This window comes from Homarus americanus, unplaced genomic scaffold (genome assembly GCF_018991925.1).
Source record: "Homarus americanus isolate GMGI-L3 unplaced genomic scaffold, GMGI_Hamer_2.0 scaffold33468, whole genome shotgun sequence".
Taxonomy (NCBI): domain Eukaryota; kingdom Metazoa; phylum Arthropoda; class Malacostraca; order Decapoda; family Nephropidae; genus Homarus; species Homarus americanus.
Window position 1 is genome coordinate 2,876,356 of NW_024714177.1, and position 22,554 is coordinate 2,898,909.

Below are 22,554 nucleotides of genomic sequence, written 5' to 3' on the forward strand. Positions count from 1 at the left end.
ATACAGTATAAAAAAAGTACTACCTTGATCATGGCACTCATTTGACAGCTAAACCAGAGGTACAGTCAAAATCAAAAGTTAACTGAAAATCCCCTTCCAGCATGTTTCTGTTCATCATGCATAGATAATCTCTACAACAATGGTTGACCTGCAAGTCCAGTCACAAAAAGACACCTCCACATGGAACAAGTGCTATCTTTGTTTTATGAACAGAAACATAATGCTGGCTGGGGATTTTGGGCAAACTTTTGATATTGTCAGTACAAAAAAAAATAATTGATCAGGTATAGGGCCCAAACAGTAGGGAAGAAAAGAGAGAGGAATAAATGGACTGTGAGAGAGTTTGTTGACTTGAATAAGTATACCTACAGTATACAGTACGAGAAGCAACAGGTTATTAAAAAGGGACATAGAAATCAGATAATTAAATAAAGTGATTTTATGAGTGATTGACTGTATGTATAATAAAATTAATAATAAAACATTACAAATAAGGGAATAGAACAAGTCAATGTGTGTGTGATGTAAAGTGAGGTGAATCCTATTAGAATGTCACCAAGAATTTTGTACTCACAGATATGCCCCTTTCTTCACTGGGAAGTGTAAATATGTAAATAAAAAACCCAGAGCCACAGTCTTCAGAAACTATGACAAGGATGCATGTACTGGGAAGTGAGGTCATAAAGAATGGAGAAGAGTATGTCAGGATCCTTGGGTATCAGTGGGTAGATAGAGCTTATAAAAAAGACAATATGAAGATGTTTATGATCAAGTTTAAAGTCTAGAAGATTGAGGATACCTGTGTGTGGTGGTCTGCTGTACATGTGCTAGGAAAGAGAACCGTTTGGAAAGTGGAAGTCTCGGTAGAAACGTTTACCTTTTACACACGGTTTCTACCACACTAATTGCACCATGGTTGACTTAAGACTAACCAATCTTCTACCTAAAATTGGTCTGTAGATAACATCTCATAATATTAGTTTTGTTGTGCATTTCCAAAATTCCTAAAGTAAAGCCTTTTGATGTTTTTATGCTCAAATTATATTTTTATGCTCAAGTTATATTCCACTTCTGTGGAATATAACTATGGCTATTCAAGACTAGTAACTTTATCTAATAGCTATAAGAAAATACTGTAGTCAATATCTATTTTACTATGACCCAATTTATCTACGAAAATACATTAATCAATATCTATTATGCCATAACCCAATATGTAATGGTTTACTCATAGAATATCTAGTATCTCATCCACAACACATCTCAACATTCATTCATGCCTGGTGGCCTTTTGTGTGTGTTTACTTTTAATTTACATACTGTACATTCTCACCATACACATACTGTTGGTCTGCCACTCCTAATACAAGTACCTGAACTTCAAATATCTCAGTTGCTCTTTGAAATGTACATCTTTTAACATATGCCTATTCCTAAGTCATCTTAACCAAACCCGCACCACGGCATCTCTTTGTTGTCTCGATTACTTTCATGCCCCTCAATTTTTTTTCTAGTTTCAGGCTCTACATAATTATATAGAACATTTGTCTGATTCATTTTCACTTTTTCTATAAGTACAGTACAGAATGTGCTTGTTCTATTTTTAATAACATTTAATGACACCACAAATGTAAGAACAATATTGTTAACTTTTTAATTTCAACTGAAACTTAAAAGTAAAATAGTTTTCAAAAGTTTAGATTGACAACATCTAAATTGCATTACTGTACTTCATAGCAACTTCAAGTTATACAAAAAACTGTTTGCAGTACAGTACAGTACTTTAATGTGTCAGGTTTGCCTAAGTTGGATGTTGTATTACAGTAAGTACTACACAAGTGAGATTTTGGGGTAACTCATTGTGTTTAAGACTACAGCACTATACGGTAGTACAGTACCTATTGTTGTTTTAATTTGACTTACTCATATTAAGTATCTTATATACTAGTTAATGAGGTAAATAAATCATTTCTTATTTAAAAGTGTTTAACTAGAAATGGCTCCACAGTCACCAACACAAGCAGAACTTTGTGTGTTAACTGGCTCAGTCCTTGGACATGTGCATATAACACAATACTGTACATTTTATCTTACAAAACAATTCACAACAATTTTCTGTCAAGCTTCTTTCATTTCAAATGAAAGGGAAATGTTGTATATATTTCAAATGACAAATCTAGTTAGGTGAGCAATGTTGAGTGTGTATTTTGCAGACATTGTTGATTACTTGTCTAGGACTAGTGTTCAAGGATTTGTGTTGAGTCTGGTCTTTCTTGTTTTCTTACAATTATAAATATCCCACAAAGACTCCAGCCTTACTATTTTGTTTTCTTTCTCACTCTCTCTAGACTAGTGTCTCTTGAAACTGCATCAAGCCCCTTACCTCACTGATGAAACAAAAACAAATTACTCACCCTCTCTCCAGTTTATTAGCAGCTTGCCAACCTTGAGCTCTTGTCATCCTTCACTACCATATGCCACTAGTGACATTTTTAAAAGTTATGCTCTTATCTTTTTGCCCATTTGGTTAAATTTCTTATTGGTTTGAGATTTATTTTGCTAATACTGAACCAGTTTTAACTACTGATTTTCATTTTTGATGTCTAATGGCCACAAGGCCAGTTTATAAGCTATTTTTAGTTAATGCTTTTAACATGTTGGAGTACACAATTATTTTACCCCACATAAAGGTGATAATTTACACAATCATATATCAGTTGCTTTCATACCCTTGTTAAGATGCAAGTCATTTTGCTGCACGACTTGGCTTTTGGGAAAAAATTAGGTTTTGATGAAAATTGTGTACAGTACACCCTCGATATTCACGGGGGGTTGGGTTCCTGGTACAAATGAACATGGGGAGGTGGGTAAATGTTTAAGAACAGTGACTATAATAAACACTGTGCCTATAAATAATAATAATCTACGGTACTGTAGAGATTTTAGTGTGTTTTTTACTCTTTGTTGATGATGATGATTTGAGGTCTTATGACAGCAGCAAGTGTACAAAATTTACATTTTAGAAAGTGTGCATCAAAATTTTAACCTCTTCTCTATGGGGATGCTACTTTTAATAGATTGTTTGATTAATCCTGGATAATTTTATTCAGCACAGAGAAACCTCCGAATACAAGGGATTAAAAACTTAATAGTCATCCATTATGATACATGAAATAGTATTACTCGCACCTTTTTCCACAGTTCCATATGTTTCTGTCTTAAAAGATTTAACTCATTAAAAATCTGTTAATATTAGAGATCGGGGGATGCGAATAGGGAGTTGGTATATATTTACTATACTAAATTGTGATTAAGCAGAATTGCAGAGTCCAAAAACCGTGAATATTGAGGGTCTACTGGAAATGTACAGTACCAGTGTTTATATTTTTTTTTAATTTTTAGGAAAATAAGATTGACAGCATATTGATTTGGTAGATAATAAGTGTTTCAAAGTAATAGCTGTAACTCCTTGTGCTTTTCTTCTCAGATCCTTTTATTGTCTCCAATGTGTTGTAGTGGATTTAGTTTTTTAGTTTACAGGACGCAGTAAACATCATAAGTTTTTACTGATTGTAGACTAAATTAGTTACCAGTCAAAAAGCCAATCCTAAGTGTGTGTAATTCTATTGGGAAAAATGGGTTTTAGTTTTGTATTACCGTAGTTTGATAACAGGTTATGTTAGGTTTGGGTATTAAGTTTTGGCTTCCAGTGGATGTGGTAAGCTTAGTGACAGCTGCTGGTGTGTATAGGTTGGTGCTTACATATAGATTGAACATAAGGAGTGGTAGTACTGTGTGTCCTATGCTAAACATGTATGATTGTCTGTTATTTTACAATTAGGTGCTCCAATATTCTGTATCTGCTCATATCTTTTCCTTATTGCAGTATCTCATTTTCACAAAGTTTCTCTAGTTGCATAGTTTCTGTCTTTTTAACTTTCACTTCTGAATGAAAATGTAATGAAACATTGCCTTTAAACTATTTCAGAATTACTGTATTTGTGGTTGAGTCTTTTAAACCCAAAAACATTAATTTTGATATATTTGAGGAAATATAACACGTATCTGTAGATATAATGAATGTAAGATTTCCTTCATCTAATTACTTACCTCTTGCAAGTGTTAGTGAGCTTGTTAGTTTTTATTTTAATTTTTCCACTTGTAAGACTTTTCCAGCTAATGACCCAGAGTGGCTGGAATCAAGATCAGTTTAGTTTAACAAATTTATTGGCAGAGCTTGTAGTACAGTTTGCCTATTCTGAGTAATTCAGTCAGGTCTTGACACTGAGGGTGGTCAAGATCAGATACAATCTCTCCCATTGTTTTTTCCTGTCATTTGTTCTTTCCCACTTTCATATCCTCAACTTCTTCATATAGTGAATGACCATTGTAACTAACATGCTTAACATCACTCCAGCTTGGCTAATAACCTATATGCTCATTCCTCCCCACACCTGCGTTCCTTAGAGATAACTAGAAGACGGTGACAACGGCTGTGCTCCCCAATCTGCCTCGGCTACAAGGCATTGCAGTTTTGTCTATCTGGTTCCTAATGCTGCATCATTAGATCGTGGCCTGTTTCCTTGTGCATCATGTGTCTGACCCACTAATTTGATATGTGAATAGAAAATATAAATTGTACTAAAGCATGAAAATTTGTTTTTATAGATATCAGATAAGCTGTGGTAAAATTTGGTTAAATGCGAGCTAAGGATTACAGTACAGGTTGTACCTCTCTAGTCCGGCAACCTCGGGACCTGACCGGTGCTGGACCATGGAAATTCACCCTTTTCCTGGATAGATAGTGACTTGTGCTTATGCTTGGAAGCACTAGCACCACTTTCTCTGCATCATGGTCTCTTTGAAGACATATTGAAGGGTTAAATGTCGTATAGTAGCTTCTCAAATTTTGCGAATTTTTAATTCTTAACGTATTTTATTGGAACACACAAAAAAATAAAAATTTTGGCGGCGGAAACTTGAATTTCGACGGGTGTGAACGGCTCGCCAACGTGTAGACGACGTGCATAATCGTGTAAACAGCGTCATTTCTCTTATGTACAAAAGATTCATTATTGTTTATTACTGAATGTCTTTTTTATTGAATTCATGTTTATGTGTGCAAAATGAGCAATACAATTCATTAATAATACGTAGAATATTAAAACACACGAAGAAATGACACAGCATTGTTTTCGTTGATTACAAAACCAGTGACTGACTGGTTCTACATATAAAACTGAAGAAAATAATACCTTGGTTGTAGCTGTAGTAAAATTAATATGGTTGTTTTAAGTAATGTTATTTAATGTTAATAAATGGAACAATAGAAGTAGCTAACGATAATGGTAATGAAAAAAGAGAGATCGCATATGTAAGTGCGCATGCTCACATGTGAAAACATATCGTCATTACTTTACATAAGAATATGAAAGCAACACTTATTTACTGTTCATATATATTTTAATTAATGTTTCTGAATTTGTTTTTATTGAATTAATGTATGTGTGTGCAAAATTAACAATACAATTTATTAATAATACGTGGAATATTAGAGGAGACGAGACGGCTGCCGGCATTGTTTATGTTAAAGCTTACGAAACCAGTGACTGATTGGTTCTACATATAAAACTGAAGAAAATAAGACCCTGATTTTAGCTGTAGTAAAATTAATGTAAAAAAATTAATATGGTTGTTTGAAGTACCTGTAATGTTATTTAATGTTAATAAATGGAACAATATAAGTAGCTAACCATTAATGGTAAAAAAAAAGTGAGACTGCGCGTATGTAAGTGCGCACATGTGAAAACATATCGTCATTACTCTACATAAGAATATGAAAGCAACACTTATTTACTGCTCATATATATTGAAGGGTTAAATGTTGTACTTTGTATAGACAAGCAGAGAGAGAGAGAGAGCAGCCGAACTGCCGGATGTAAACAAACCTTAATTTCCCGCGGCTTTTTTTTTTTTAAGGGGATTAGCCCACCCGGGCATAGGTCACTGACCCACATTGGGGCCTGAGGGGCAAAAATTTAATACTCCTGTAATAATAATAATAATTCAGATAAAAAAAAAAAAAAAAAAAAAAAGCTGCCTATCTACCTATTGGACAAACTAAAATCGTTCCGGACCACGGGAGTTTCCGGACCACAGAATGCCGGACTAGAGAGGTACAACCTGTACTAGATTTATGATAGGTTTGATAAAGATTAATGTACTTGAAGGTGCTGATGGGGTTTACTGTATTAATCACAGGTGCTGATAAGGACTAATTGATTTATCATAGGTACTGGTAAAGATTATTAGATAGATGGTATACCTGTATATAAAAGTTGCTTAGCAAATTTTGAAAGGTTATTATAGGAGATCTTGGTAAATATACTTTCCTGGGACTATAATTGATGAAGCAATGGGGAAAAATGCTGTGCTCAAGCATTAAATTCCTGTATTTGTTTTAAAAAATTACTGCTCTCAACAACCGATAATTTATCCATTTATCATCACTGTTATTTTAATTAAGCACAGACCACCAAGAAATTTTGTACTGGCTTTTCTGGGTGATTCATTTTGTATGTACTGTACAGTATTATCCTAAATTTTTTGTTGGTAATACTTTTTTGTAAGTGGCAAGAGAGATATTCTTGTTGATTTATCAATTTCATGGGAAAGTAGTCTTTACATTTATACAGGTAATGTAATTGTAGATTTAAAGGATAAAGAAAGAGAGGACAGTATACAAAAAGAATAGAAAGTCTTTGGCCAGAAAGATGCTAATTTAGACACAATATTGTGTTTTTTTTTGTTTTTTAATTGATGGAAAGTCTTAGGCCTAACTTTTAAGAATTTAGACACATTATTTTGAATTTTTGTTTATTAATATTGGTCCTGCTTCTCCCAGATTGAGAAACCAGTCACTGCCGGACTTTCACACAATACTCGAGATCAGTGGGAGATTGACAGATCATCCCTCAAGTTTGTACGTAAACTGGGCCATGGACAGTTTGGGGAAGTATGGGAAGGTCTCTGGAATAACACCACACCTGTTGCTATCAAGACTCTTAAACCAGGTAAGTTAGGTGGTCTCTAGGATATCACTGATGATTCTGTGCAGTTCATGTAGTTGTCATACATAATGTTTAGGTAATATGGTAATATTGATTTATAGTTTGTTGCTTAATTATACCCTTTTCTCTCTGTATTGTGGGCACATTAAATATTTCAGGACAGTTATAGGTGATCTCATTTCAAACCTTTTGACTCCAAATTAAGCCATTCCACCACATTGCATATATCTTGGGATAGATAAAAGTTGGATATGCCATATTTATTGCTTTTTAGTTATTGACATTTATGTGTGGAAGTGGAGAATGACAAACATGAGTCTCACTGTCCATTAATTATTATGAAACAATTAAGCAGTGTTGGGGCCTTCAAGAACTGTCTCATTGCACAAAACTCAATCAGATGAATTTATGTTAACTAATGTGAACCTCAATGCACCTGTTTCTTTTCCTTTCTTTACAGTTAGATTATGGTTGATTACTAGGTATAAGATTATTTTAAATTGATATTATTAGCAGCATTTGTTATTGTTTATTTGAAACCACCAGCAGGTGCTAGTTACCTATGTCATCTTGGCAGAACTAGTGTCATCATTCAACATGTGATATATAAAGTAATCTCCCTGTTAGCTGGGACAATTGGTGCAGTGTTTCTGGGTTTGAGAGATTTCATTGAGATAAATTCTCTTATCCCAGAAAAAATGACATATTGGGGAATTTTCCCCAGGCACTGGTAAATTTTTCCATGTCTAAACAACGCATCTACCATGGAGCACCGTTGCAGTCAGACACACACAGAGCCATAATTATTTGTGCGAACACTTCTGTACACGTACACTACAGTAAACTCCCTTTATTACTCTCCTATTACATTAGGCTGCAGCCACGAGCAAAATTTTTTACAGCTAATTGTGTTCAAAAGGTGAAGTTGGTACAACAACTGCCAGGTGTATGAAAGGTCCTGGCAACACCAGCCACTCAGGGGCTTGCCAAGTACACTCTTGCTAAGTTGCAAAGTGTATGAGAGACCAAGGAAAAATAAAAAAAAATTCCCACCAATGTTAAAACCCTAGTTAGTTAGTTTAACAAATTTATTGACAAAGCTTGGAGTACAGTTTGCCTATTCTGAGTAATTCAGTCAGGTTTTGACAGAGGGTGGTATCACTTCTCACTGCCACACAGGACAGAGGTTCATTCACAAAGAAATACAACATATTCATTAACAGCTATATATATAGAGGTCAGATTCATGTGGGTAATGTCACTGTTCACTGCCATGCAGGACAGAGGTTCGTACACCCTAAGTGGCTAAAAAAAAAATCTTACGGCGTATAAAAACCCTGAGAGTGTAAGGTCTAGGCTAGAAATTACAGTAGGTGCAGTGTTCGTAGGCAGCTTGGCTCTGAAATCCCTCACACCTGTAATTTTCCACCCTGCAATATAATAAGGATTATGCAGTTGTGTTGTGGAGATGAAGGGGATCACACTTTTGATATGCTTTCAGCAAATTCAGAGATATTTTTTACTAACATTGTATGAAAGAAAGAACACCTTTTTTTGTACACGGGTACAGTACAGTAGTTTATAAATCAGTGAGAGATAAGGGAAGCAGTATGTACATACTCATGAAGAGGAAGGCCTGGTGGGTGGTGGCTGGCCTGCATCAACTCACTCGCACACACATACGTACACATGATCACCAACACACACGTACACACGATGACCACCAACACCACAACGTGCCACACTGCCAATGAAATTACTTTACTTTATTCTCTTTGCCACAATTACTTCACCACCACAACCACTTCCCCACCACCACAATCACTTCACCACTTACACACATGCTTGGCTCACACGCTGTGCTTAATTTTTTCACTTATTAAATTATGGATGTCCTTTTCAACTAATTAGTAAATGTTGTTTTAATAAGAAAAAATATTAAGTCAGTTATATTTTCTAAAAAAATATAGTCATGAAAATAATTTTCTTACCTTATCCTATGATGATTATGACTGAACGCAGCGTGGCTATGTTGTTGTGATGCGGGCTGGGCTGGCAGACCACGTGGTCCATGCTGCGCCACTCCACAATAACAATGACCCTCATGATTGGCAAAATATTTTTTCAAATTTGAAAAAAAAAAATAATTCCAAGATTCATGTCACATGACAGTAATAGAAAATCACAGCTCTTGAGCACTGAGCCTATGCATCCATGTGCCCAGCATGTGATGCAATTGCTAGGAAATTCTTTTGAATGCCCGGAATGGAGATACTTTTCTCGGAATGCTAAAATTTTGTTTTCTGGCTAATGGAAGGTTTCATCTAATTATTGTATTGGTAAAAAAAAATTATTTTCAGTCAAATTATTAAAAATTTTGGGAATAGAGTTCAGTACTGATATCTCCACCATACAACGTATTGGATATAAAAGGGGCTGCACTGTTAAGTCTTTTCCATTCCCGAGCTTGAGAAAGGATTCATGAAATAAGATAATTAGCAACATCTTATTATGGCCATCTAGCCAAAATTTGATAATCAGTATATCCAACTTTATTACCAAGTTTTGGCCAAAATTTTACATGGAAATTGTGACAAGAGAGCAGTTATATTCAGTGATGGATCAGCTTTAAAATAATTATTTTATTTTTTATTTTTTTGTACGTGTGAGAAATGCTGATTTTTAATTTTGGGGGTTGATCATTAAATGAAGCATTTTTTTTTTATTTTTTTATTTTTTTTATTGTCTTAAAGTTAATCATTCAATTTTTTTTAGGTACTATGGACCCTAAGGACTTCCTGGCAGAAGCTCAGATCATGAAAAAGCTGCGGCACCAAAAACTCATTCAGTTGTATGCGGTATGCACTCTAGAGGAACCCATTTACATCATCACCGAGCTTATGAAGAATGGATCCTTACTAGAATATCTCCAGGGTGTGTTTGTGCTGCACTGTTGAATGGAATTCTGAATTAGTAGTATTTTTTGTTTTTGTGGTTGTAATATACAGGTACTCCCTGACTTACGACCAACTCGACTTACATCCACCCGCACTTACGACCGCCTCAGTCGTACCAAAATGTGGTCAAATTGTGTATTTTTGAGTCCCAAAGTCAGTACATAGACAAAATTTTCATCTGTAATTCACTTTAAAATGGCTGGCAAGCTTAAAAGTGAGTGTTTTGTGGTGCTGAGAAGAAAAAGAGACCCAAATTTTTTATTTTCTATGTGTTATTTAAGCATTTCCGACTTACAACCTGGATGTCGGTCCCTAACCCCGCCGTAAGTCGGGGAGTACCTGTACAGGTTTTGAATTGATGAATTATGGCATGCCATGGTTTGGAGATAAAATATACATTTATTCCCCTACAGGTAAGGGCAGAGGGTTGAAGTTGAACAGTTTGATTGACATGGCAGCACAGATTGCAGCAGGTATGGCATATCTAGAATCACAAAACTACATCCACCGTGATTTAGCTGCAAGAAACGTCTTGGTAGGAGACAGCAATATTGTCAAGATTGCTGACTTTGGCCTTGCTCGGCTAATTAAGGTGAGTTGGATTTTTTTTTTTTTTTTTTTTTATAAATCATGGGCATTGATAATTTTTATTTTAAATATTTAATTTCTTGATTTACAGATACAGTAGAACGTCGATTTAAAGCGATTCAATTTAAGATTATTCATTTAAAGCGTCACCCACAATTAAGGACAATGTTTTAATTTAAAGTGAATCTTTCCTATTTTGTGCGAGTCAATCTGGCGCATCATATTTTAAAATTTGTGCCTAATGTTTCTCTGGGCACGCTACACTGCCCTAAGGGCAAAGCTGTACTGTACATGTACTCAAGATAATGTACTAAATGATTACTAAAATTTTTGTCTAGTGCAAACTATAGCATGATTATATTCAAATTAATCTCTATCTTATAAGAATTCCAGCAATCTAAATTATAGTCTCCCCAGTCACTTCTGTGACATTTTATAACAAAACACAAAAACTCAATCTAAAGGACATAAATAAACAAATAAACACTTCACTAGACCTTCGGCCCCAACTGTCAAACGTGTCACTGTCACCTTTCCAGCCAGGGTTGGGTGGTTATAGGCTTACAGTTTTTATCTTATATAAAATCACAGTCTAAAGTTAGGAGAATATAATTTGCTCGAATCCTTGAAAGACAGCGAATAATTTGAATATAAACGTCATATATTTTGCACATGAGATAAAAAATTTAGTCCTTTGTAATAAAATTAGTTAAAACTAAAATTTATATGTCTAGTGCGAACTATAGCATGTATATATTCAAACTAATCACTATCTTATAAGAATTCCAGCAATGTTAATTATATTCTCCCAGGTCAGTTCAGTAAAATTTTATACGAGAAAAACTTAAGTCACTCTTAAGGACAGATAAATAAATAAGCAATAGACCTTGGCATCAACTATCAAACATATCACCTCAACTCCCTCCTCCTCCCCCCCCATCTTCCCAGCCAGTAAACAGATCATTTCCCATCCCTTAATTTTAGCTGTGTTGATTCATGAGTGTTTCTTTTAACATAATACTACAAAAAACAATGTTTTGCTTATTCTAGGAGATGGGCTTAGGTGCATCTGGGTAGACTGTCAGTCTTTTTAGTATTTTGTGTTTCTCTTAAGTACCAAACAAAATTATTCCATTGAAACAACACTTCGATTTAGTGCGAATTCGGTTTAACAGTTTAAAGCGACCTCTCTTGGAACTTATCTCGCCGGACATCAACACAGGGAAAAAGTATCCATATGACATATATACTTGTATAAACAGTGAAGGGGCACTTTTGACTGAAAAAATAATTTATTGATTAAATGCAAATTATTTTCAGTTAAACTTGGTTTTGGGAAAATTTTCTAATACAATGGCCTTTCGATTAACGAACACAATTGGTTTTACAGAGTCAGTTGTTAACCGAAAATTTCGTTAACTGAATCTATTATTTCAATGGGATGTTGGGTAATTGGTTCCAACTCGGAAAAAGTATACCTTGTACATACAAAGTACTGTATACCATTAGTAGAGTTAACAAAACATTAAATATAAACTAAATGCAGTACTGTACTGTACAATAATAAATAAAAAACAATAGAATACTGTATTTTAACTTACTTTGAGGTGTGTATGTCTTATTCCTGGCAGCTTTGTTTACATATCAAACAGCTGATTGTAGAGGCATTCGATGATGACATTCCATATTCTTTACAGAGTGCATTGGTTCTAATGCCTTCTTCATGTTTCATAATTATTTCTGCACTGTATATTATCAATATATTAACTAAATTTCAGAATGACCAATAATTTTAATGTAAAAATGCAAAAATATTCAAGAGACCAACAAACTCGATGTTCACTCCATTGTAAACAAAGTTAAACTGAGAAGCATTGGTGGGTGATTTGATCAGCTGAAGGGCACACAAAAACTGCTCCCTGTATTGTATTTATTATCAATATGTTAACTAAATTTTAGAATGACCAATAATTTTAATATAAAAAATGCAATAATATTCAAGAGCACAACTTTCTCGATATTTACTCCACTGGAAACGAATGTAAACATAGAACCAATTACTGTACTGTATTGGCGGACTAGTCGATCAGCTGATGCGCACAACAAAGCGTGTCTCTCGTAAGGCTGTCATTAATTGAAGCTTTGTTCACTAATGGAACTGAAAATCCTTATGGGAGCTAATTTGTTAACCAAAATTTTGTTAATTGAACCGTTCGTTAATCAAGGGACCACTGTATTTAAAGATGGAGTTGCAAATTTTAGATATGCAGTACCGGTAATAGTGAAGGTATATTTCGTACGTTTACTTTCAGTAACAACTAGTGGTAATAATTCTTGGATGTGCAATTCAGAAGTTTCATAAAGAAGGGAGGTAAACCGAGATGGGCATTGACTTTGAACCGTTATATGGACAGTACTTTCCTTCTTTGGATTTTTATTGAGACGTTGGATCCCAGATGATGTACAGTAGTGATCCCTGGTGCTATACAGTACCTGTACATTGGAGGTGTTTCCTAAATTTAGGTAGCGACCCAGAAATCTTGTGTGTGCTCCTGGCTAAAACAAACCATATATATTTTTCTCCTATTAGATCATGTAGGTGCTCAAATACCTGTTTATTTTCATTTTATTTTTATTTTTCTTATAAATCTGTTCAGTTTATACAGTTTTTATACATCTGTTGCCTAAGTTGACCCTAAGATGGGACACTGCAGAAGGCTCTAGTCTATAGGATGTGCAGAATAATTTAGGTATTCCAGATAATTGATTTTTGTCATATCTTGCCATACAGTAGCAGGCTTTGGGTTCAAAGGCTTATATCCCTCGTTATCTGAATGGGTTGGGTTCATTGAAAACCATTTGGAAATTAAATTTTTGGATAGTGAATAACAGAACAAGTGGGGAAAATAGGATACAGGTCCCCAACGACAAGAGAACCCAGTATTATACTTAAAAAAAATTAAATCGGTTTATGAATAACCCCCCAAAAAATTCCTAACTACAGTACTGTAATTTAGTACCAGACAACTGTACGGTAATTGCTCAACTAAATAAAATATACTGTCCAGTTGGTACATTACCTCATTGGAGTGCAGTCAGGGCTCACCACAGGGTGGTTTGAATTTTTGCTTAGACCATCTTTCAGATAAGTGAGAATCACTTTGGGGTAGTGAAAATGGGATGTAAGGATAAAATTTTCAGGACAGCAAATTTTTGAATAATAAACATTCAGATAATGAGGGATACCTGTACAGGTATATGTTTTCCATTATAAGAACACACTAACCTTTATGTCTATAGATATTATTTTTATACTGTATACAGACCAGTAAATCTTGGAAAGTATTGATTATAACTAATCATACAATGTATTCCATCTTTCTCATGTTACTTATTTTTCACTTTCTGTAAGTATTTATTTTCATATCGCTCAGACTTTCATCGTGTCTATTACTCCTCACCACACACCCACTCTTACTTGCTTTCAGTTTTTCATTGCATTGTATACCTTCAAATTCCAATTTTTTTTAACTTTCTCAGTTTCCTCTTTTAATGTTCTTGGAATATTTGAATACAGGTATTTTTTTCAATGCAACTTCTGTACCTATGAACTGTATTTAGACACACACACACATTTTTTTGCCATAAGGTAATGCCTCCACTTACTTCCTTGTACATTTGTTCTTATAGATCCACATTGCAGAGTATTAGTGGTATGGGTGATACCTCACTTGTCTGCTCTTGATACAGTATTTTTGTTTCATCACAACAACTTTTGTTTTACATGTTATACCTGTACTTGCATTTTGGATTCATGTAGATGTATTGATTGTATAGGCTAAAGGCCATAGGTCAACTTGCACCTGACCCAAAAGACAAAAAACAAAACAATAAATTTATATATATATATATATATATATATATATATATATATATATATATATATATATATATATATATATATATATATACTGTATATATATATATATTTTTTGCATTTCTAGGTGTATTGTGTTCTTGAGCATGAGGTTAATGCAGTAGTCATTTTACTCATAAACATTAAGCTTATGTCTTAAAGATGATTCAATCTTTAAAGCAATTTTACTGTACTATATGCATAAAATTTTCTATATTTTAAAACTCCTGACATACAGTTCACACTTAGTTCCATCCTTTGCTCTAAAACATTTATTTGCTACGTACAGTTGGGGAATAATATAGCGCTCCACATTGCTGTGGCCAGTGGAGACATCTGGCATCTCTCGTAGAGGTAAACAGGGCTCGAAGTTAACTCTTATGAAGGAACAGGGCTTAGATTGTAGCAAGTATTCATCCAAATAGCACCCTCACTACAATCCAAGAAAGGTTCATTTATGCCCTGTTTACTATTAGGAGAGTTGCCAGATATCTCCACAAGCCAGCGCAATGTGGGGCAGAACATTATTCCCCAACTGTACATTGGGAGTTATGGCCTTAATAATGCCTTATTATATATATTCTAGATCATAGCCTTTTTCACTGTTCCATCAGAAACAACATTTTCTTTTCTTGCAAAAAATAACAGATTTGTGTAATTTTTTTATTTGAATTATTTTATTCCTGTATCATAATTGTAATTTTCCACATATACTGTAGACCAAGATTATGTTCACAGAATTGTGGCTCTTTAATTCATATATTGACCATATTTTTGCCCCTTTGTTGTTGAACCTCCAACACAAATATTCAGAATATTGGCCAAGAGTTTCTGCGTGTAGATTAAACTCACATACCTTAAGCAACTGTTTGTTTTTTATACTTAGAAAAAAAGGAAGTGTAATGTCACCGATCATTTCCTTGGCAAAGATATAAGATTAGTAGAAGTAAGCAGGAGAGACAGAAAGGGGAAAAGTGAAGGAACAATATAAAGAAACAGAAATTGTAGGGAAATTTTAGGAAAATAAAATATGAAGGATTAGTGAACAGGGAAATAACATTCTGCTAAGGATTACAAAAAGAGTTTTAAATATGTAGAACAGATTTGTGTTGTGATTATGACCAAATGACATTGCTTATAACTTCAGGAGCCATGACTACTTTTTTCTAGTACAGTATAATACATATTTCAGAATAACCACAACTCCCTGTAATTAGAATTTTAATTACCCTGATCTTGCCTTGAAATATATCATGGCAGTTTGATAGTATTTTACTACAGTCCCCTCAAATGATTTTGAGCAAGTTCAGAACACATAGGTGACTGCTTTTGATTTATATTAATAAAAATAGCTTTATTCTGTACTACATCATTTGAAGTAATATTAAGTGGTCAGTTATTATACATGTACAAAATCAATTATTATTTTACTAAGTTTGCTTTATCACAATTCTTAGTTTCATTAAAGTTTTCTAATATATTTTGTAGCATGAATATCGTAGAATTAAAAATTCACCCAAATTCTCAGACTACAAATTGGATGTTTACTGAAATATAGCAAGTATCTCAAAATTGTCCATCTTCACTGAAAAGTTTAATGTAAACAACTGTAATACCGGTATACTTTGGGGGGGGGGGGTGGGAGAGTTGTTTAATACTTTACTTTTGTATGGATCATGAGTATTGGTTTAATAATGGAGTAGTTTGACCATGTATGCTATAAAGGATACTTGATCTCTAAATCTGCATTATTCATAGAGTTCTGTGTGATTGAAGCCAAAGTTGTGCAGTATTTGTTTGTTGGAGTTAACAGGTTGCAGTCTGGAAAGTTTTGGGCTTAGCATTAATTTTTATCATCTGTGCAGTAACAAAAATCAAGTGTGTAAGTGTTCAAAAGCCTACTTTTTAAAGTAATCAGGATTTTGAATAGATTTTTTCCTATATCATAGCTTAGGTGGTTGATAAAGATAATATGTAAAGTGTTCATCTACTAACATTTTTAAGAAATTGGTTTCCTTACAGTAGGTGGTTTAAAAAACGTAATGTTTTCTGTGTTCAGAAGTCAACTTATAGAATGTGGAAATCTTTTTAAGGTATTGGCTTCTTTACAGTAGGTGGCTTCTCTAGCCTCTTTCAAAACTTTAAAATGGGAAAGTGATTATGACAGAGCCCCATGTAATATACAAGTGTCTTGAGTACTGTTGAATTGTTGCATTTTTATTATTATTATTTCTTTGTTTTATGAGTCCATGGAGTAACCCACTGTTCTTCTTTCTATTCTTCCTATCTTTAAGAATAAGGTAAGAACAATTTGTGTTTCCTTGCCCACAGCTCTGAGTCCCCAATTACTCTAGCCTACGTACCTGTGTGTGTGTGTCCAGACAAGCATCCTTAAAAGTACTTTATTTCTCCGTTGGAGGATGATAAAGATTTGACTGTCAATCATCAGAAAAAGATGGAAGTGATGTTTTGTACAGTAAAACATGCTATTGGAAGTTGTAGTAATAAAATTTTCTCTAATAATTTGCTGTAGCATAATTATTTGTATATACAGTAATATGGTGTAGGTTTCACTATACACGATTGGGATTGTCGTTGAGCCCATGTTTGGAGTAACATATAATGTCAAAATGGATTAACACTAAAACAAGACTTGGAAGGTCTCTGGTATTCGATTGACATTGATAACTTAAGTTGTGATTGTACTACACACTTTATTGTTTAGGGAATCTTTTCTGTTTTGTTGATGTATCTATTGCTAAAAGAAGCTGACTAATTTGAGTCACGGAGAACAAATTTTTTTCTTTTGAACTTTTCTTTTTTAACATTGTGTTATTTAAAGATATAACTTCAAAGGGTCAAGTAAGATATCTGATGGACTATTTTCATCCTCCAGTGAAGATTTTCACCTGCAATTAGTGTGACCTTGTAATTGCTGTGGATTTATTTTTATTGTTCTCTGGCATGAGGTTTTGTGTATTGCAGTTACCTCCACTACTTAGTACTTGCCCACATATGTGTCTTAGTGATCATCGTATTACATAAAAGCTTCCTAAATCACCATTGCCTTTTGGCACACCACAGCCCCAGTTAAATATAAACCTGAGAGTGTTGTTGTTACTGTGTAAAGACCGCTAAAATATCATGTGAGAATGAAGGTAATGTATAATTACAAATTTGCATTGTTGGATATTTGGTGAAGAACTTAAGTTTGATCAGTCTTAATTATAAGTGTTAGAGCTTGAAGGATTTCAACATTTAGACAAACTGTTTCTTGTAGTTTATGGTTGGTAACTATCAGTACCTTGAAGCCCTTACAAGATAGCTCTGATGCCATTTTATAAGTAATTTCTTCATTCACTGATTATGCTATAAACTGCAGGAGAAGCTACTGTCAAATGGAAGCTTTACTGTGAAAGAAAATAATTATTACAATATTTGATGCCTAACCAGTTACATTCTTTGAAGATAGAAGACATTCGTGGTTGTCCATCATGTTATCGCACCTGCTTTTATATGATAGGGCATTATATGCTTGCATTGATGTGTGCTGAGCAAAATCCTTGCTAGGGGGTTGCCATCCCACTAGTTGTGAGAACCAGCATAAAGGATATTAGTTTAATTTACACCAGTATATTCTTCCAAACATGCAATTTATTAAGTGTTCTTCAGGTGAACTTGAGATTTTTTAGATTTTCCATAAAAAAATTACAATAGTACAGTATACTCTTTCTCCTGTCACAAAATTGTGAAGTCTTACATTTTAATGTAAACTGTTCTTTTGGTGACAAGTTCAGTTATTATATGTCTCAATGAATTTATGAACTTCTGGCTCCATTTTCTGGAAAAAAAATTTAAGAGGAAAAATAAATACATTGAGAATTTAGCAACAGTAGTGTCAGTAATGTTTTAAAACACAGTTAGGAAGGAATACAGTAATGTAAAAAATAATTGGTTTGTAATTGAAGAAAAATTTGTGAAATGAATTTGTAGATTTTTTTCTCACCGGGGAATAGCCCACCCGGGCACAAGTCATTGGCCCACAATGTGGCCTGGGAGGTGGGGGGGGGTGAAGTAAAAAGAAATTAAAAATAGAAAAGAAAAAGATTATATTAATCTCCACCACAAAGATGCTGGAAAACCATCTTTTTGAAGTGAGACAGTGTGTGTGTGTATGGAAACACAGAAGAAGGCAGAGCATTCCACAGTTTGGCTGTGTGAGGAAAGAAGGATGTACAGTATTATGACGGGTTATTCTAGTGTGACCGACATCTCAGAGAAACGGTGGGCACTACGGGCAAGATGAGTGTTTCAAGCCCACAGCCTTGCCGGCAGTACACAGGAAGCCAAATCCACCGACCATTGCCCGTTAAAGTATCTGTAAAAGGGAGAAAGTGAAGCAACACTGAGCCGAAGAGAAATGGAAGAAAGAATATCGACTAAAGGAGGAGAGTTAATAAGACGAAAAGCCACCCCAGATATGAGAGCAGTACTCCAAGTTAGGATGAATATATACTTGAAGCAACTGTTCAGGAGTCAAGTAGCTACGGCATCTGTACAGCATTCTCAGCTTTCGGGAGGTAGCTTTATCATTGTTGAGGATGTGTGGCTTCCCTGACATATTAGACAAAATGGTGAGGCATAGAGTATCTATTTTAGAATTTGGCTGAATGATTGTATCCTGAAATGTGATTGGTGGGAGATCTAATTTGGAAAGTGTAATTGGTAAATACTGAGTTTTATTACTATTGAATTTAACCCAGTTTCTAGGAGATAGTGCACAGATCCGGCATTGATAGATGTAATGATATCAGCTCTGGAAACATCTTGTTTGAGAATTAGAGGAAGGGGAAAATGTGAAGAAGAGTGAAGAGTAGAATCATCAGCGCAAGAATGGATAGAATTAGTCATAGTGTGAAATAAATCATTGATAAAAAGAAGGAAGAGAGTAGGTGAAAGAACAGAACCCTGTGGGACACCACTATTGATAGAGAGAGAGAGAGAGATCCCTAGATGACAACTGCCATGGATTAGTTCTCAAGGAAGCAAGAAATTCAGAGCAGAGTGGGTTCGAGAAACCATAAGAGGGAGGTATAGAAAGCAAAGTCTTGTGCCATACCCTGTCAAATGCTTTGGAGATGTTGAAGGCCACGACAAAAGTTTCCCCATAATCCCTAAGAGAAGATGACCAAAGATGGGTGCAGTAGGAGAGCAGAACACCAGTAGATCTCGCCTGGCGAAAGCCTGGCGAAAGCCATACTGGTGATCCGACAAAAAAGAATAGCGTTCAAAGTGGCCGAGAAAATGAGAGTTTAAGATAGTTTCGAAAATCTTAGAGAGGGATGAAGCTGGGGCAATGGGGCGATAGAGGGATTGGACTGGTAACCCTACTTCGGGATGGCCTGAACCGAGGCATGCTTTCAAGAAGAAGGAAAAGTTTGGGTTTTGAGGCAAAGGCGAAAGAGGCGAGCAAGCACAGAGGCCGGAACTTCAGCATACTCCCTCAGAACACGAGGGGGTATTCCGTCCGGTCCATGCGCTTTACTAACATCCAACATGGATAACACACGAGCAACCCTACGAGTGGAGATTATAGGAAAGTGCATAGGTTCAGTAGGAGGGATAGAGTTGGAATCGTCTTAGGTGGAGTTAGAGGAGAGTAAGGTGCCAAAGAGATTGGCTTTATCAGGGGGAGAGTTAGCTATAGAGTTATTAGGGCAGAATTTATTACAGATGTTTTTGGTTCAGGACCAGAAGGGTTTACTAGAAGAAGAGTTAGTCAGGACAGCCGTCTTTCTATTTATAAAATGCCGCTTGGCCCTTCGAAGAAGAGCCTTACAATGATTCCTAGAAATAATGAAAGAGGAGTGGGTGATAGGAGGAGATTGTTTCATAAGTTGACATGCCCTATTGCTTGTGCTTAAGTATTAGTTGTGTGTGTATAGTTATCATGATGGCGATTCATTCTATTACTAAGGAGAAAAGTTCCAGTCAAGTGATAAGACACTTCTTTGTTCAAGACGGAAATGGTGTGTTCTGTTGGTGTTCCTTACATTATTTAAGTAAAAATTCTGGGGAGCTAGTATAGTACAGTAAACCCCCCCCCCCCACCCCCCTTGCCCAGCAAGATCTAGGGGTACAGTAGGCAAACCCAGGATAAAGGAGCATGTAACAAGTGTGGGAATGAGTAAGAAAAGCATAATGTGTCATAACAGTTTTTTATTTTTCGAAGTTTATCTATAATTTTCAGTTTGTCTGTTGAACAAAGAGATTTATATTTTCCTCTGACTTTTCCTTTCCCATTTTTCCTGATTTGAGCTCATCATTAATTAGCAAGGATAATGGGACTGCAGGGTATACTGAGAATGACTAACAACTGATATTTACAGCAGTGTTTTTAAATGCCTACTGGCTTCCTGTGAGTGGCAGCGCTGCAACTGGAATTTTGGCCAAATTCGGCTATATTCGAATCAGGATGATATAATTCAAACTTAGACGAGTTCTTAGAAATATAGATAACCTGTTCAAACTTGAAATTTGTTTGAATTTGGTCAAGGTTGTAATAGCTGAGTTCAAGACAATGAGGTTCTATTGTACAAAACACATTCACAGTCAACTGTCGCCTCTGATGTATTTTACTAAAACAAGTTTCCCACCACACTTGCTTCTATTAAGTGACTTGCTTAATATAATAGTGATGTGGGATTAAAACAACTTTGATTGCTGTGATCTATCAGCGTATTACTTACTAATATCTTTATAATTATACAGTAATGTACTGTGTTATTTCATTGCCAAGTTTCTATGAATGTCATTTACAGTAACCATCCATTTTTTCATATTTTCCTATAATATCAAAGAATGAAATTATAGAAGTGAAAAGTTATATTACTGTACCTGTATACAATGCAGTATTACAGTATTGTATAGGAACCATGTGGCTGCATCTACCACATGTGGTGCTGTGCTGTCTAGTCTCTCCTCTACAGTAATGAGAAGATAAATGTTAAAAACACCGTGCAGTTTTGTGCTTATTATGGTATTAACATTTGATACGGTCACGAAGCAAAACCACTGTGCTATATTGGAAAAGGGGCTGAATATTTCCTTCATTTTACTCCACAATGATCACCTTACATTGTGGTACGTACTGTAAATTGTACATTGTGCAGTACAGTATCTCTAATTTTTTTTATTGGCTGATAATTTTACTCTTCCAACTTTATCTATATTCTCTCTGATACAGATATGATAGATTCTGTTTGATGTGTAAGCTTTTCACTATATTGGAATTAGGGTTATTGTATTGTCATAATGTTTAACATTGCAGTTATCACAGTCTCAAGATACAGTAATGTAAAAGATTGAAATGTTAGACTCCATAAAACACAAAATTCATTGCAATTTTTTTTTTAAACCATGTTCCTGCATTTTTTAACAAACATTGTTTAATTTGAAATTGGGTGGCTTGAGGACTATGAATGTTGCATATTACAGCCTAAACATTGCAACCTTAAGTTTAAATGGACCTCGTCTGTTAAGGAATTAATTGTTAAGCTATGGGGCTGGCATTGGAAGTTGGTCTATCTTAGTTAGAAATATCCACACTTGTCTTCAATTCACTATGAAACTTAAAAAATCATAGTACAGGTATTGCTGGTTGAACAATGGGAAAATGAGGAATATTATACAGTATGTTGAAATGGTATGTACTGTAATTGTGTAGCTGAGTTGGTGTCTCGCCACCCAGTAGCTCTCAGAGCGGTTGAGGCTGAGCTGTGAGCTATGTTTTTGTTCAACTTGTAATTTCGGGTCGATATGCATAATACAGTGGTCCCTCGGTTAACGAGCGCCTCGGTTAACGAGATTTCGGTTAACGAGTTACCTCCCATAAGATTCTTAAATTCGGTTAACGACCAACCTCTCAGTTCACGAGTTTCTTACGAACCGACCTCAACAAGCTTTGGCTTGCACTGGGCGGTCAACCAGCTGTAGTATTAGTCCGCCAATACATTAATCGGTT

General features: G+C 35.0%; 1 protein-coding gene across 4 annotated transcripts in view; it reads left to right on the forward strand.

Annotated features, from left to right (window-relative positions):
• The window catches only part of LOC121876885 (tyrosine-protein kinase Src42A-like), a 53,606-nt gene that overhangs the window by 15,308 nt on the left and 15,744 nt on the right, over positions 1-22,554 (forward strand). For 2 of the 4 annotated variants that reach the window (XM_042382445.1, XM_042382454.1), the window contains 4 exons: positions 6,905-7,073; positions 9,846-10,004; positions 10,441-10,619; positions 16,826-16,831. In XM_042382445.1, the coding sequence (XP_042238379.1) occupies positions 6,905-7,073; positions 9,846-10,004; positions 10,441-10,619; positions 16,826-16,831 (513 nt within the window). The remainder of the gene's footprint in view (positions 1-6,904; positions 7,074-9,845; positions 10,005-10,440; positions 10,620-16,825; positions 16,832-22,554) is intronic. The other 2 variants (XM_042382463.1, XM_042382470.1) reach the window with 1 other exon arrangement.